The 16793-nt window shown below is 50.3% G+C and overlaps 2 protein-coding genes across 2 annotated transcripts in view; both read left to right on the top strand.

Annotated features, from left to right (window-relative positions):
• Positions 1-15520, top strand: part of LOC122710054 — a 30950-nt gene extending 15430 nt beyond the window's left edge. The window contains exons 5-10 of the mRNA XM_043927499.1: positions 592-754; positions 6163-6291; positions 6427-6500; positions 7811-7940; positions 10366-10476; positions 14110-15520. Coding sequence (XP_043783434.1) covers positions 592-754; positions 6163-6291; positions 6427-6500; positions 7811-7940; positions 10366-10476; positions 14110-14277 — 775 coding nt within the window. The 3' untranslated portion in view covers positions 14278-15520. The remainder of the gene's footprint in view (positions 1-591; positions 755-6162; positions 6292-6426; positions 6501-7810; positions 7941-10365; positions 10477-14109) is intronic.
• The window catches only part of LOC122672951 (src substrate cortactin-like), a 65519-nt gene continuing 55046 nt past the window's right edge, over positions 6321-16793 (top strand). The window contains exon 1 of the mRNA XM_043870470.1: positions 6321-6345. The gene's annotated coding sequence lies outside the window, so the exon portion shown is untranslated. The remainder of the gene's footprint in view (positions 6346-16793) is intronic.

Raw genomic sequence — 16793 nt, 5'->3', positions numbered from 1 at the left:
CCATCAGAGGTCCTGTCTTTGACTGTGCAGGAGGCAGGGGTGGGAGGGGAGTCCTCTGGGTCACGGTGGTGTGGAGAGTGGGCCGTGTGAGACCTGTTTCCTCTGCTACACTGGAGAGGGTGGGCACGTGGACGGCTAACTCGGTGTTGGTGGTTTCATCACCTCAGAAACCTTATCGTGTTCCTTATCGTAGAAATGGGCCTGTAGAATGTATGGTCTTGTGTGTCCGGCTTATTCACTTAGCGTGGACGATTTGTAAAGCGTTGTCCGTGTTGTAGTGAATGTCAGTACTTCACTCCTTTTGTCGTCAGATGTTAGTAACATTCCATGGATTGGATAGACCACCTGCTGCGTGTCTATCACTTCACAAGGACATTGGGTTCTTTTCACTTTGGGCTGTTGGGAGTGATGCTCTGTGAACAAGTTTTCTCTATACCTAGGAATGGAGTTGCTGGGATCTGTGGCACCTCTGTGTTTTAACCTTTTGAAGAACTGCCCGATTCTTTGATTTTCCATTTCCACCACCAGCCTAAGAGCCTTCTGATTTCTGCACACCCTCACCAAACTTGTTTTCTGTTTTTTGGACTATAGCCACCCTGGAACATGTGGAGTGGTGGAAGACACCGATTGGCCAGGTCCCGGTCATGTGACCATACGCTCTAGAGCCCGTGTGAGCTGCTCCTGGTGGGTCAGCGGTGGAGATAGCAGCAGCACACCGCACTCGAGCCCGGACCAGAGAGAAGGTTCTTGCCAGGTAGGCTCCATTCCTGCTGTGGGGGGTTCGTAGTTATCACTTGTGATTCTGCATCCCCCGGGCCCTCCGTGCAGGCCCCGCTGTGAGATCTGGAAAGGTGGTGGCTTCCCTCGTTGACACAGAACTAGTGTTTTGTTGTCCTGGTCCTCGTCTTTGTCCAGTCCCATTTGACCCCCAGGCTGTACCGTTGAGCCTCACCCACGGGATCGGGAGAGCCCAGTTCTAAAGGAGTTTCATGCAAGGAGAGGCTCCCTGGACCCGAGTGCGGCCCGCCACATTCGTGGAAGCGGAAGTGGAGCGGGGCCCCTGGGAGCTGAGGGCGCGGTGGTGGCTGGGCAGTGTGGAGCCTGGCCAGACCAACCCTGGGCGTCTGCAAGCGGTTTCCTGGCATTTGCGCTGGCGGTTTCGCGCAGCTTCCCCGGGCTGGGGGCGGATGTCAGAGAAGGGGATGGGCGGGCCGCGGGCTGAGGCAAGGGCCCGGGCTTGAGGAAGCAGGCCAGTCCGGGAATGAGGGACGGGGGCCTGGGGCTCTGGGGAAGGGACTGGGGTGGGGGCGGTGGGGGGGGGGGCTGAGGGGAAGGGGCCGGGCCTCAGGGAAGTGGAGGAGCCTGCGCTTGGGCAGAGCCTGAAGGCGGCTGAGTCAGGGAGCGGGTGCAGGAGGCTGGCCCGCGCCTCTCGGGGTGGAAAGTGTTCCCAGACCCAAGATGGCAAGGGTGTGCGGGGTTGTCTTTGATGCTCTGCTATACCCCTGTCAGTAACTGGCAGTGTGTCCCCCATGACCTTTTCCTTGAAGCATTGTGAGAAACAGACTGTAAAAAAAAAGTTCACTTGCATGGAGTCCTTGGTGATTCTGATCTTTGGTCCGTGCAGTGCAGCAGGGGCTGGGCAAGCGCCTGGCTGAGAGAGAACGTTGGGAGCCCTGGGGTCTGCCCTGTGTTGCAGTGGGCTGCGTCCTGGGGCCCTTGTCCATCAGAGGTCTTGTCTTTGACTGTGCAGGAGGCAGGGGTGGGAGGGGAGTCCTCTGGGTAACGGTAGTGTGGAGAGTGGGCCGTGTGAGACCTGTTTCCTCTGCTACACTGGAGAGGGTGGGCACGTGGACGGTCCGCTAACTCGGTGTTGGTGGTTTCATCACCTCAGAAACCTTATCATAGTCCCTCACCCCCCAACACTAGGCAACACTATCTACTTTGTCTCGCTGTAGACTTACCAGATCTGGCCACTGATAGAAATGGGCCTGTGTAATGTATGGTCTTCTGTGTCCGGCTTCTTCACTTAGCGTGGACGATTTGCAAAGCCTTGTCCCTGTTGTAGTGGATGTCAGTACTTCACTCCGTTTATCGTCAGATATTAGTAACATTCCTTTGAATGGATAGACCACCTGCTGCGTGTCCATCACTTCACAAGGACATTGGGTTCTTTTCACTTTGGGCTGTTGGGAGTGATGCTCTGTGAACAAGTTTTTTATATTCCTAGGAATGGAGTTGCTGGGATCTGTGGTACCTCTGTGTGTTAACCCTTTGAAGAACTGCCAGATTCTTTGATTTTCCATTTCCACCACCAGCATAAGAGCCTTCTGATTTCTGCATACCCTCACCAAACTTGTTTTCTGTTTTTTGAAAGGTAGCTACCCTAAAACGTGTGCAGTGGTATCTCAAAAGTCGGCTTTGATTTGCATTCCCTTGATGGTTAGTGATACTGTCTGTTCACAAGCTTATCATCCATTTATATGTCTTTGGAAAAATGTCTGTTCAGATCCTTTCCCCTTTTCAAAATGTGGTTAACTGTCCCTTTTATTATTGACTTGTAAGAATTCTTTATATATTCTGGGTAGATGATTTGAAAATATTTTCTCATTCTGTAAATAGTGTTGATTTTGATGGGTATCTTTTGAAGCCAAAAGTTTAAAATTTTGTCCAGTTTGTTTTTTTCTGTTTTCACTTGTGCTTTTAGTGACGGGAAAGCATCTAAGGTCTGTTGTCGAATTCAAGGTGATGAAAATCTGTGCTTATGTTTTTTTTTTCTAAGAATATAATAGTTTTACTTCAGACACTTAGGTTTTTTGCTCCATTTTTTTCCAGTTAATTTTTGTGTGTGGTGTGAGGTAGGGTTCTAGAGGCATTATCTTTGGATTTTAAAAAAAACAAAACCAAAACAGGCCTTTAATTTTTCAAAGAGTTGTTTTCATGATTTTTTTAATTAAAAATATTGAGAGGGAATAGATTATTATAGATTTGAGCCTATCACTAGCTACCCTTGCAAGATTTTCATAGATGCTGGATGATAACTGCAGTACCCAGAATGTACTAAGCAACCTACACAAGTTAAGATTTCTAAAGGCAGAGTTGAGGAAGGCCAGCAGAGCATCTTCTGTCTGGTTGCTAATGCATGCCAGGCCACACGTCAGCACATACGGTGTATGCCTGTGACGAGTCTGGTCCTGGGGAACAGGGGGATTCTAGGCATCTGTCATGTCTAGCAGTGCAGTGTCTAGTCAGGGCTATCCTGTGGTCTTAGGGAAGAGGTGCTTAGCTGGTGGCTCGGAGAATTGGAGTGTTGGTCTTTTGAAGTAACCGTACCTGTTCATTAGAGACACAGCTTGCTTCTCTTTTGCTCCCCGAGTCACCATTCTTCACATTCCGATAGCAGTCACTGCTCTGAGTTCTAGCTCAGTCATGTCACCATCCCTTTCGGGAGTGCTTCTCATACGTACATCTATATGAAAGTGTGAGAATGCTAGTCACTCAGTCATGTCCGAATCTGTGGCCCCATGGACTGTAGCCCGCGAGGCTCCTCTATCCATGGAATTTTGCCTGCAAAAATATTGGAGTGGGTTGCCTTCATTTTTCTGGGGACTCTTCCCCATCCAGGGATAGAACCTGGGTCTCCTGCATTGCAGGCAGCTTCTTTACTGTCTGAGGCACCAAGGAAGCCATATATGTATATATATATATATATATATATATATATATATACACACACACACACATACACACATATACACATACACCCAGAGTAATAGAATTGTATCGCAGAATAAATTAGGATGAACCAGAAATGGAAAGCTCTCAGCATTTTAGCAAACAAATATGTACACTAGCCATTGAAGCAATGATTTCTGTTTGCATTAAGAAGAAACTTCATACAGTTGTAAATCTTATGGAACTTCTTTATTTCCTGTAGTTTCTCACTGTGGCTGAAAGTTAGTTGAAGTCTTTGGTTAGGGAAATGCAAATTTCTTTACAAAACCTTGTTATGTTAGGGAGGATTTCAGAGGTATTCTAAAAGGATCTCAACCCACAAAGATTTGCCCAGGGTGCCTGTCAGCACATATCCTTCTGAGCTTTTTACTCTTAATCGTTTTCCAGACAGAAACTCTCCCCAGTGCCTGAGAATTCCTCATTGGATTACTGAGTTTTCAGCAGACTTTGGTGAGTGTCTGACATCTGCACCTGGAGAAGAAAGGTTTGTGCACCGTGAGCGTGCTCATAATGCTCCACTGGGCAGGCAGGGAAACGCCTTTGACAAGGAACGTAACGGGTGTTTCTCACTGGGTTTGCAGAGATAGGGACGATAACTTTCTGGGAGGAAATTTTCTTGTTTGAAAGATAAAGTCAATTTTGGTGTTGCCTGTGGTCTAGAAAGCAGAGGGGATTCCACAGGACTCTGGAGTGGAGGACTCGGGGCACCTCCCCCCGGGCAACCACCTGGCCCCTTCTTCCTGTTCCATGGGGGAGTGGGGAGCCTGTGGCCATGACGCGGGGGAAAACCGGCCAGTGCTCAGCTGCCCATGAGTGAGGCTGGCTTCTGGAGGGACGGGTGGAGAGTGGACCCTGGGACTTCTGTGCCGCCAGCATGGAGAAGACACAGGCCAGGGCGCGGGTTTCACCTTGTCCTTGGGTGGGGAGTGCATCTCGCTGGAGACCCTGTCCTTCTGCATGACCGACCGTCCCCTCACTGGCTGAGGAGACCACTAGGCAACCGGAGTCCTGTGGGTGGGCAGCCCCTTCTCAGGCCAGTGTGGTACCATGGGCAGTCTTGACTTGGGGAGGCAGAGGCTTAGGGCAGAGCACTTGGCTTTCAGGCAACTGTGTCTCCATGTGTGAATAGGCACGCTGGTTATGCCTGCCGGTGCTGAGCCGGTCTGTCGGTTCCTGAAGATTGTGTCCAAAGCAGTTTGTGTCTGGGCGCTTCCTGCCTTGCTTCACCTAATCAGAGGGGAGCAAGGGTCCCGATGGGACAGTGTCCAGGGGACTGCGTTGATCCTGCCCGCCTGGTGGCACATGCTTCCCTACCCAGCTGACGTGGCAGGAGTCCAATCTGGGAATCAGAGCTGTTCCCCTCGATCCATCCCTGCCACCACCTTGGACTTGTGACCTAGCAGAGCTGGGGGCGCAGGTCGACCTGCCTGGGGGAGTCTCAGGCCTGCGAAGGGCTCCCGTCCTCTTTGGATCCACACAGAGCACAGAGCATGTGGCCCCACCAAGTGAGACTGGCAGTGTCCTCAGCTCAGACACCAGGATGGGGGCTTCTGGTTGCGTGCAAACAAGCCTTCAGTTTCTTCCTGGCCTGTGTGCAGTTTTATGAGTACTTCTGGGGAGAGTGAAACCTTTCTTCTGGTCACTTTCTTTTGAAGTCCTGAAAGGCTAGATTTTGCCTTTGCAGTTATGCAAAGAGCAGCGTGGTCCGGCTGCGAGGCTGTGTCATTGTTGTCTGAGCCGATAAATTCCAGAGTTTCAGGGCTCTGCTGAGGAGGCAGGGCGGCCTGCCTCAGGGCTCCCCGGCACAGAAGTTGGCATTCTCTGTGTTCTGCGTTTCCCCAAGTAGATGGCAAAGCAGCCCTTGAATGATTTATTGACTTGTCAGAGTCTAAGTTAAGAAAATCATTGTAGGGTTTCCAGTAATTATTTTTGAGTCAAAATGGTGCTTTAAAAAAAAAATTGTGATAAAATGCAGCAGACTTTACCATTGGCGACAGCGCATTCCCAGTGTTGGACAACACTGTTGTCAGGAGACTTAGTCGGGGAGGTTCCCATTGAGTGAAGTAGCACACGGGACTTTTTTTATTTTGCAGAAAATGTTCTCATTTGAGTTGTAGCTAGGAGTATTTCTTCTGTGTTTCTGCCCTGTGACTGCTCTCATGTTAGGTTTCTTTTGATCCTTCTGGTGTCACTCAGGCATGGGGATTATGAGTGACCTTGTTTTATTTTAATGGTTGTGGCATGTAGGAATGTAGTGCCCTGACCAGGGATTGAACCTGGGCCCCCAGCATTGGGAGCGAGGAGTCTTAGCTGCTGGACCCCCAGGGATGTCCCATGAGTGGCCCTCTTGAGCACATAGCTCTCTGCCCTCCCTGTGCTGTCCAGCGTTTTGGGGTCCCAGGCAGGGCATCTGTGTGGGTCTCTGGGCAGGGCTCTCCTGGCATCTGTGACCCTCAGCGCTGCTCTTCCAGATGTGGAAAGCCTCGGCAGGCCACACTGTGTCCATCAACCGGGACGACGGGGGAGCCGACAACTGGGAGTACCGACCCTGATTTCGTGGTAGGAGGCGCCAGTCTGCCCACCTGTCCCGTCTCCTGAAGTGGATCCTCCCAGGTTTTTGGGTGGGTGGGTGGGTGGGGGGCTGTTTTACAATCCAGGGTGTGGGGTGTCCTCGTTCTTTCTTTTCCTTTTCAGAATGACGTAAGTGAAAAAGAGCAGAGATGGGGGGCCAAGGCCGTGCTAGGATCTGGGCACCAGGAGCACATCACGTAAGAGACTTTCTCGATCTTTGTGTGACAGTGACATTCTAAAATGTGAAGGGGTGAGGTGGGGCACACTCCCCGCTGGGTAGCGCGAGTGCCCTGCTTCTGTGGGCTGGCCCTGCTTCTGCGTTGTCTGGTCCCTTGTTTACACAGTAGATAAAAATGAGGTCTGACATGTATATACGTAAGTGTTTGTGTACGTGCATGTGTAAAGATGTGCTCAGTGACTTTAAATCCTCATTGCCCGTGACTCCTGTACTTCTTACTCTCTAGTCTGCTTTTCAACCTTGTAGTTTTCATCGAGAAACACAGTCACTTAAGCTGTTCTCTCTGCGGAAGGGAGATTTCTAAAGCATGGGCTGTCTTTGAAGATCTGAGATCAAAAACACCCCCTCCTTAATGTGTATTATTTTGTTATAATGTGATTATTCTGTTGTTGTCAGTTGAATCCCATGAGCTGAATCCTGAACTTCATGTTCTCATGAAGGTCGAGATAGGAGACTGCACGAAGCAAGGATTGTCCCTGACTTGGCCCGTCTTAACTCGCCACCTCCAGGGTAGCTTGTTTTCTTGTTGGGAAGTGTAGATAGTCTTCTTCCCCAGCTCATCAGGGGCTTGGGAGGTGGCCAGTCCTGGTTGGTGTTCTAAGCCGTACGTCTGGGATTGCCATCCGGATGTGGAGTGAGGTGGCCCTCAGCTGCTTTGGGTGACAGCCGCCTGGCCTGCCCGGTTCTGGCTGCATCTTGTGATCTGTCCCGCTCTTCCTAGTGCTTAAAGTGAAAATGACTTTTACATCTTAAGTTCTGTAAGCCTCTCACTTCACCTTTGAATGGAAAGCCAGGGTGCTTCATGTTGAGAGAAACCATCTGAATATTCCACATCTCTTGGTTCCTGGCCTAGGGTCGTCCGGGTGCAATCCTGTTGACTTTGTCTCCCATTTGCGTCTGGTGATGTTTACGGAGCTGGCTCTCCCACTTCATGTCTGGTGAACCCCGAGGAGCTGTCCTCCATGTGGTGGAATGCTGTCCACATCGTAGCCCCAGGTTCTGTAGGGGCTTGGAGATGCCTCATTGTGTGTGTTCAGACTTGCTTTTTTCCCCATTAACCTGCTTCTGACTCTGAAAACTGCTGGAGTTGGGGGCAGCTGGAGGTGCAGTAAAGTGAACACAAGGGAGGCTGGGCTGGGGAGCCACCGGGGAACGACACCTCACAGATTGCAGAGATAACGTCCTTGTCTGTCCTCCCAGAAAGCACAGACGCATGTCTTGGCTGTCTGTCTGACCGATTTGTTCGTCTTCCATCTCTTCCCTCCCAAGTATCCACAAGCTGTGGGAGAATGTGTTTCAAGAACACCAGACCCTCAGGGAGAAAGAGCTGGAAATGGGACCCAAAGCCTCTCCTGGCTACAGAGGGAAGTTTGGCGTGGAGCAGGACAGGATGGACAAGGTAAGTGCCGACCCACATGGTGTCAGTCCTGGCGTGCTTGACCTCGCCAGGGTCAGCAGGGTCGTCTCTCAGCCCTCCCCTTCCGTTGAAAAGTTGGGAATCCACTTGTTGAGGACGAGATTTGCCAGAAGTAACTCTCTCAATTGATCTTAGCCGAGAAGGGCTGTGGTTTCTGGAAGCTCTCTTCAGATTCTGAGTTGCTGGGGAGGGAGGTGTTTTGGGAAGCCTGCAGCTGGAGATCAGGTCCTACCAGAGGCCAGCTCTGTGACCAGGACAGAGGCCCACAGGCAGCCAGACTGCTGGAATGGGCGTCACGTGTAGTTCAGGCTGAAGCCTTAGTGGTTCCCATCTGCAGCCCAGAGCTGAGTTTCAGCACCTTGTTTCACGTCGAGGCTGGAAAGTCAGCCACCTAGCGTGCTGCTGTCCTTCGCACAACTGGTGACCTTCAGAGAGGACCCTGTCCTCTGGCGTCAAAACGTGGCCCACCAGGCTGAGGACAGGCAGGTCTAAGTAGGTGGGACTGAAGCTGTTAAGAGTGCAGCATCCTTTGCTGGTACTCAGAGAGGGGGCTGGATCAGCTGGGGGCTGTGTCCGCCCTGCAGAGGGGACAATAGACTGGAGCAGGTGTGCTGCATCTGCAGTGAAGCGGGTGAGCGTTTCCCAGGCTGGGTAACTTGAGATGTCTGCCTTTACTCTGTGCTGAGGTGTAAGCTGGGGTCAGATTCCTCTGTAATTCCACCCCATCTGCCTTGTGTCTGGATCGCCCTCAGCCCAGAATGGCAGGGCTTGTCACACTGGTGAGCCAGCACCTGCTTGAGAGAGGGGCGCCTCTCATGACCAGAGCGTCATCCCTGCTTCCCGCAGTGCTCTGCCTGGTGCTGACTATCTCATAAACAGAGTCTCGTCAGTGTGAGACCAAGGCCAATCTGGGGGAGAAAGCTGTTATCATAAGAAAGTTGGGCGAATCGCTAAGCTTTCACTCTGGCCATATTTTTGGAACAGTTCTCCCTGACTTCTTGGTGATGAAGAGTCACGCTGGCGGATCCTTTGGGCATGCTGCTGCCTCCATGTTACCTTGCTGATGTTTTCTGGGTGAGACCCCTGAAGCTGCAGATGGGTAGTCTCTGCCACAGGTGTTTGGAGGCCACGGTGCTCCTGATCGGCTATTGGCTGTGGTCATCGAATCCAGCCTGGGAGGGAGAGAAAGTAACAGCTCCAGACTGGAAAGTAAATCCTGCTTTGCTCCCCGGCTGTGGAAGAACGCGCGCCCTGAGCTGCCTGCAGAGTTATCAGAGGTGGTGGTGACCCTGTGGGGGTTGGACCCTAAACGCTGCTGCTGAAGTTCCGGTTAAACAAGCAGGAGAGGAGTTGGTAGTGCGCTGGCAGGCCCCTCACTGTATTGAAGGAGGGTGCCAAGGTGGGGGTGATTCCCTGGGGAGGAGCTAGGCTGGACGAGCCGCCTCCTCTCCCGGCATTGGGTCATGCGTCAGTCATCTGTCCTGCATCCTCAGTGTCCATAAAGAGGACCGTGACCACTCTCCATTCTGCCGAGGGCGCCTGCTGCCTTACTCTGAGGGTCATGCCTGGGCGACTGGAGCTGCACGGGGCCGCTCAGTGTTCAGGGTGTAAATATTTTTAGCTTCCCGGCCACCACAGGGTCTCTGGTGGCTCCTGAAGTACCTGTATTGTCTTGACACGAAGTTAGATATAGATTTTCTGTAAATGAACAATGTTCAGAAACACCTGTATGTTCTTTGTATGTTATTTACAAAGAACCTAAGTGCTGGATGGTGGGCCATGGGCCATGGCTTGCTGACCACACAGCGGGAGCTCGGGGTGGACTGCTCGGTGTGCATGTGGCCTTGAGAGGTCACCAGACCTGCTTCCCTGACGGGGGTGGCGGGACGGTGGCAGGCCCCACTGCACACCTGGGCGGGCTGGGTATGTGGCAGGTGTTGACACTGAACGGGCGGTGTGCCTGAAGCATGCCATCTGTATTGCAGTTTGTGCCCTGATTTCTGGGCCACGTGCTTTGACAGTGTCCCACCTGAAAAGGGTGATCACTGCCAGCAGTCTTCTTGGAAGTGGGCTTAGGAGTCGCTGGCAGGCTGCTGGCTCTGTGGTTCTGGTTGGGGCTGGCTTCCTGGTTCTTCACACCCAGGCACCTCAGAAGGCCCCCTGTGGCTGGGGTTCTTGGGAGACTTCTGGGGAGCCTGGTGTGGAGAGGGTTCAAACACCTGACTGGGGGGCCCTGGTGTTGTGATGCCCCATGGAGTTACCTCCCTCTGGGCCGGCTTCCACGTTGAGTGATTTTGTTTGCGTCACCCATGCCGACCAGAAGTGCAGGCTGCCTCAGGGTCGGGGGGCGCGTCCAGTGTGGCCATGCTGGTGGGTGTCTGATGCTTCACTTTTGCCCCTGTTTCAGTCAGCTGTCGGCCATGAGTATCAGTCAAAGCTCTCCAAGTGCTGCTTGCAGGTTGACTCCATCTGGGGGTTTGGAGGCAAGTTTGGTGTCCAGTTGGACAGAGTGGACCAGGTGAGTGAAGCGTTGTGAGCAGACAAGAATCGGGGTAGTGGTTTCCCCTTGGGGGTCAGGAAGGGAGCTCCTGGGTGCTGGCCGCATGCAAGTGCTTCATTACCAAAAATGTATCATGTGTGCCTGTCTCTGGCACATATGTGAAGCTCCCATGAGATGGTTTTAAAACATCAGGAGAGGACAGTGCTGGAATCCACCCCTGCTTCAAACTACCTCAGCTTTCTCACTGACCATGTAATCCCACCATGGAATTATCCATGACATGGCTTCTGTCTACACGGGGTAACCTGTGTTGAGCTTGCCGCCAAACCCTACACAAGGGTGAGAGACCAACAGCAGGGCGGTTAGGACAGATGTCAGGCAGCTACTGAGGTCTTCTCCTGCAGAGGTCTGTAGAAGAGCCTTGGTCAGAGACCTGCTTCTCAGGTACAACACCAATCTCAGAAACCCAAACTCACTCTTTATCAAGCAAAGGGTTGGCATACGTTTTAAGTAGGGTATCCAGTAAACGAAGAGGTCTGTGCTAGTGGGATCTTAGAGTGGAGAAAACTGTGCCAGAACCTTGAGTCCATGAAAGAGAACAAGTTGACATGGATGAACTCACCACTCAGAGCCACCATAAGAAGTATATTAGTTAGCTTGCGCTGTGGAACAAACAAGCTCAGCACCTAGTGGCTTAAAATAATGTGTATTTATTATCTCAGGTTCTTTCAGTGGGGTCAGAAATTCAGAAATGGCTTAGCTGTGCAATTCTGGCTTGGGAGTCCCTTGTGAGGTTATCGTCAAGATGTCATGTAGGGCTTCAGGTATCTGAAGGTTGTTCTGGGACTGGAAGATCAGCCTGCAAGATAGCACACTCACAGGGCTGTTGGCGGAGCCTCAGCTCCTCACCACATGGACCTCTCCTCAGGCTGCTTGAGTGTCCTCACAGCATGGCAACTGGCTTCACCCAGGGCAGGAAGTGCGAGAGAGAGTGAGGAAGAGTCTGAAATGCCTCTGATGGCCCACTTTTCAGTAGTTACATGCTGTCATTGCTGCCTTATTCTATTCACTAGAAGCGAGTCCCTAAGCTTGGTCCATACTTAAGGAGTGGGAGATTGGGTTCCCTTCTGAGCAGAGGAATACCCCAGAACTTGAGGACATAACTTAAAACCACCACAACAAAACTCCAGGGACAGCAGTATTCTGGGAGCTTCTTTCGGCTTAGACCTTATGACCAACTATGGGATGGTACCAACTGTTGCTAGCCCTCTCCCCCCTCCCCAGTCAGAAAGTGGCCTCAGCTGGCTGTGTCTACAGGGCCTAAGACTTCCGGGTGTCTGCCACCGTGTCCTCACTCTGGAGATCACACTCATTCTCTTCTAAGCATCTCACACCTGGAACCCGGCATCCTGGGCAACGCAGGGACCACACCCCATCCTCTCCCACAAGTCAACTCCAGCACAAGTTTTTAAATATTTACTTGGCCACGCTGAGTCTTAGCTGCATCGTGCTGGATCTTTTAGTCACAGCAAGTGGGAGCTTTAGTCGTGGCACGTGGGATCTAATTCCCCAAGGAGGGATCAAACCCAGGCCCTCTGCATTGGGAGCATGGGGTCTAAGCCACTGGAGCATCAGGGAAATCCCAGTACCATCATTTGTTGAAGCAATAAGACAAAATGAGGCTTCGATTTTATAAAGTCTCAGCCAATTCTGATAAAGAGTGCCTGGTCACATTTGCTGAGTTTTTGGCAACTCGGCAGCATGTCAAAAAATTGGGCCCAATCACACGTACAGGCTCATTCTATGATTTCCAGGACACAACAGTAAACATCAGTTCATGTTCAAGAGGCCAAAAGAGAACAGCCTTTCTGTGGTTATCTACTGTTGCACAGTGAACCGCCCAGAACTTAGTGGCTGCAAACAGCCACCCATTATCTCTCATCAGGCTGTGGGTCGGGGGCTGACTGGGGCTAGATGTGTGGTCGATCTCCAGTGGAGACAGTCCTGCATCCACAGTCAGCTGGTGGGTCAGCTGAGCTTGGCTGCTCAAGGGTAGCCATGGTTCATGATGGACAAGCTGGCTGCTGGCAGGGATGATGATGGGAGTCCTGTCCTCCAGCAGGCTGGCCTGGGATTGTTCACAGGGAAGTGGCCAGAGAGCAATTCTCTCAAGGCCCTGTGAGGCTTGTCACTTTGCCTGTTTCTGTTGGCCAAGCCAAGTCACAAGGCCAGCCCAGAAGCTGCAGAAATACGCTGTGTCTCTTGACGGGAAATGTTGCAAAGTAGCGTGGCAAAGGGGGCAGCTACAGGCCAGGGCAGGAGAATCATGGCCTCCTACATTCCACTCCACGTGTGGTCTTCTTGACTTGATGCTGAAGAAGAGACTGGATAGAACTCAACATCTTCCCACTGTTGTTATTGTTGTTCCATTGCTAAGTCGTTCTTACTCTTTGCAACCCCATGAACTGCAGCACCCCAGGCTTCCCTGTTCTTCACTATCTCCTAGAGTTTGCTCAAACTCATGTCCATTGAGTCTGTGATGCTAGCTGACCATCTCATCCTCTGTCGCCCACTTCATTTGGATAGAACTGAACATCTTCCCACTAAAAAACTCTTTAAAAACCAAAAAGGACAGCTTTGAAACAGAGTTGGAAACATCTATTTCAAGCCAAGGGCCAAAATCACACTGAATAGTGATGTGTCACAAGTGGTCTCAAAGTCAGGGACAAGTCAAGGATGCTGTGATCACCTCTGTTAATTATCAATGCTCTGAAAGTTCTAGAATGTGCTATTGAACAAGAAAATTCAATAATAATTGTGATAGCTGAAAGAGGGAAATAAATTAGCCAGTGATTGAAGATGATATAATGGCCTACCTGAAAAACACAAAAGTATCAGCTGAAACATGGTAATAATAGAACAGAACAGCTCTGTCAGGGAGTCAGATGCTAACAACTCTCCAGAGTTATTGTTGGCAAAAGAATCAGTGTAATTCCTGGAAATTGCAGTGGAGAAAGGATGCAATCAGAAAGAGCAAGGTTGTGGGGGGAATAGAAATACCCTATGATTAAACTTAAGAGGAATAAGATACCAATCTGCACAAAAATGTAAAGTTCTGAGGAACGAAGGATGGAAGGAAGGGATCGGGGGAGGGAGGAAGGAAGTTTGTAAACATGGATGGATGGATGGATAAATGAACAGATGGATGATGGATGGATAAATGAACAGATGGATGGATGGATGAATGAGTGGATGGGTGGATGGATGGATGGGTGGTTAGATAGGTGGATGGATGGATGGGTGGTTGGATAGATGCATGGACAGATGGGTGGTTGGATAGATGGATAGATTGATAGACAGATGGATGATGGATGGATGGGTGGATGAATGGATTAGTGAGTAGATAATAGTAGATGGATGGACAGATGACTGGCTGACTGGATGGATGGGTGGATGGATGGATGAATGAATTAGTGAGTGGATGGATGGATGGATTACTGAGTAGATGGATGGATGAACAGATGCCTGGCTGGCTGGCTGGATGGGTGGATGAACAGAGGATGGAATGAATAAAGCACGTGTTTACACTCCAATTCTAGAAACATATTCTACGAAATTAAGTAGGAGCTGGGCGATGATTGTTTTCTCCAGAACAGTGACAAGTGTTTGGAAACGGCCTCAGTGCTATCAGTGAGTGGTGAGGTGCAATCTGTGGACACCCCACAAGGAACAGCCCTCCCCCTCCTTCCTGCCACCTTCAGCAGCCGCCGCCCCAGGACTGACTCGTCTGTGTGTGTGTTTCCAGTTTACCCGCACTAATGCTACAGGTGATTATACAGCGTCCAGAATACGACAAAGACGACATTTTGAACTCGATGCGATCTTTAATCTGTTTAAAGTTGTTGTATGGCCCCTAAGGTATTTTATTACAGACTTTTTAATTAGTGAAAAATTCATGAATACCATAGAGAAAATGTTTTAAAATTTAATGTTTCTTCTATTTATGTAAACTTATGAATTCATTTATATACTTTTTCTTGTATAGCCAGGCTATAAATATCCTTTCAGATCAATTCATGTTCTGATATCTGATTTTAGTCTTTCAAATGAATGTACTGTAATGCTTGTCTGTATAAATCCTATGAACAAATATATGGCTTTTGTAAATGATGCATTTATTGTAATTATTCTTGTTTAATTTTTAAATGATAAACCATGAGAGAAGGGGTTTTCCTGCAATTGTAAAATCATCATGACACGGTGTGCATTATCCTTCCAGAATGTAACTGAGCTCTCCAACACTCACCCTGAAATGAGCGAACTTAATTTCAACCAATTGTTCTATTTTAACGACTGACCTAAACTGTACTTTTTCTAGCAAGAAATGCTTTCTCTCTGCAGAGTGAAGCGATTTAAAAGTACTGGGTGTTGAATGTGAGCTTCTAGTGAAGCTTGGGCTGAAAGCATGGCTAGAAGACGACTATGACAATCTCTCCCGTGACCTGGTCTCTGAGGACCCAGGTCCCTCTCTCCACTGAGACTCTTCGGGGACCAGTCGCAATGCGCTGCACCCGCTGCAGAGCCGGTGCGCTGGACGGTGAAGGAGCCACGTCCGGACAGACAGACAGCGTAGAGCAGCTCTGACAAAGGCTTTAGTTTTCTTATGTAAAGCATCTTTTTATATCTGTAAACATGTTTAAAGAATGGACCTAGGCGTACATTTGTAGATTTTGATGACATAGCCATTTTGGATTGTATAAGCAGCAAATGTAACTTTTACTTTTCCAGGAGCACATTACAAAAGCCAGCAAGAGATGCGTTCAGATCACAGTGCGTTATTTATTATGCAGTGATGTCTCAGTAGACAGAGACGGCATGTCTCTTTACATGTGGGCTCCACCTTTAATTTACTTGTACAATTCATTGTTACCATTCTGTTTTTCTACTAATCTTTGGTGAACTTCCTGAATATGTGACAAAGTACGTACAGTCTACTTTTGAACTATTTTTATCACAGTATTATTTATTGCTTTCTTTCAATAAAGTACTGAAGGAAAATTTCCCACTGCCAATAGAGTGTGCCGAGGGTAAGCTGTACTCTGAGAACAGACCAGAGCTGGTAATGGGAGCCCGTGTCATCGGACATTGTTAAGAGAAACGGATGGATACAATGGAAAGGCTAGAAGGCGGAAGCATAGATGTCCCCAAAGGACGACCGACCTGGTATTCATACTCTTGGCTCTGGAGGCAAGAGGCTCCATCACTTCAGCACCTGCGGGGACAGGGCCCCTCTGCTGCGGAGGCGTGGGCAGCGGGCCGAGGATGGGAACAAAGTGCAGGTGTCAAGGCTCACCGTGGATCCCAGGGCGGGGTGGCCGAGGGCAACCCTGATGCGGACCCGAATGATGCACTAGGGAGTGTGCGTGTGCATGCCTGTGTGTGGGAGCTTTTTATGTTATTTTAGTCAACAGTCTTTATTATTCATATATCCATAGAAACAAGAATGTAGCAAGGGGAGGTGGGAGGGAGATTCAAGAGGGAGGAGACATACGTTCATCTATGGCTAATTCATATTGGTGTATGGCAGAAATCAGATACTGCACAGCAATTATGCTTCAGAAAAAAAGAACACAGCAAGTTGGTCAGGAAATTATGAAAAAAAGCTTTCTCACAGAGATTTATCATCACAACTCTGTGTATCTGGGAGCAGGCTGCCCACCATCATCAGGACTTCCCCCCAGCATCAGACATTCCCCCCAGCATCAGACCCTAGTCCAGCATCAGACCCTAGTCTAGCATCAGACCCTCCCCCAGCATCAGACCCTCCCCCAGCATCAGGCACTCCTCCAGCATCAGACCCTCGCCCAGCATCAGGCCCTAGTCCAGCATCAGAGGTTGCCCCCCAGCATCAGTCGTTTCCCCCCAGCATGAGGCCCTAGTCCAGCATCAGGCCCTCGGCCAGCATCAGACATTCCCCCCCAGCATCAGGCCCTAGCCCAGTATCAGGCCCTCCTCCAGCATCAGACCGTCACCCAGCATCAGGCCCTCCCCCAGCATCAGGTCCTAGTCCAGCATCAGACCCTCCCTAGCATCAGGCCCTCCCCCCAGCATTAGGCCCTCCTCCAGCATCAGGTCCTAGTCCAGCATCAGACCCTCCCTAGCATTAGACCCTCCCACAGGATCAGACCCTAGCCCAGCATCAGACACTTGCCCAACAACAGGACCTTCCCCAGCATCAGACCCTAGTCCAGCATCAGGCCCTAGTCCAGCATCAGATATTCCCCCCCAGCATCAGGCCCCAGTCCAGTATCAGGCCCTCCTCCAGCATCAGACCC

This window comes from Cervus elaphus, chromosome 16 (assembly GCF_910594005.1).
Source record: "Cervus elaphus chromosome 16, mCerEla1.1, whole genome shotgun sequence".
In the NCBI taxonomy this organism is placed as follows: Eukaryota; Metazoa; Chordata; class Mammalia; order Artiodactyla; family Cervidae; genus Cervus; species Cervus elaphus.
Note: the sequence above shows the minus strand (reverse complement) of the source record. Positions and strands in the feature narration are given on the sequence as shown.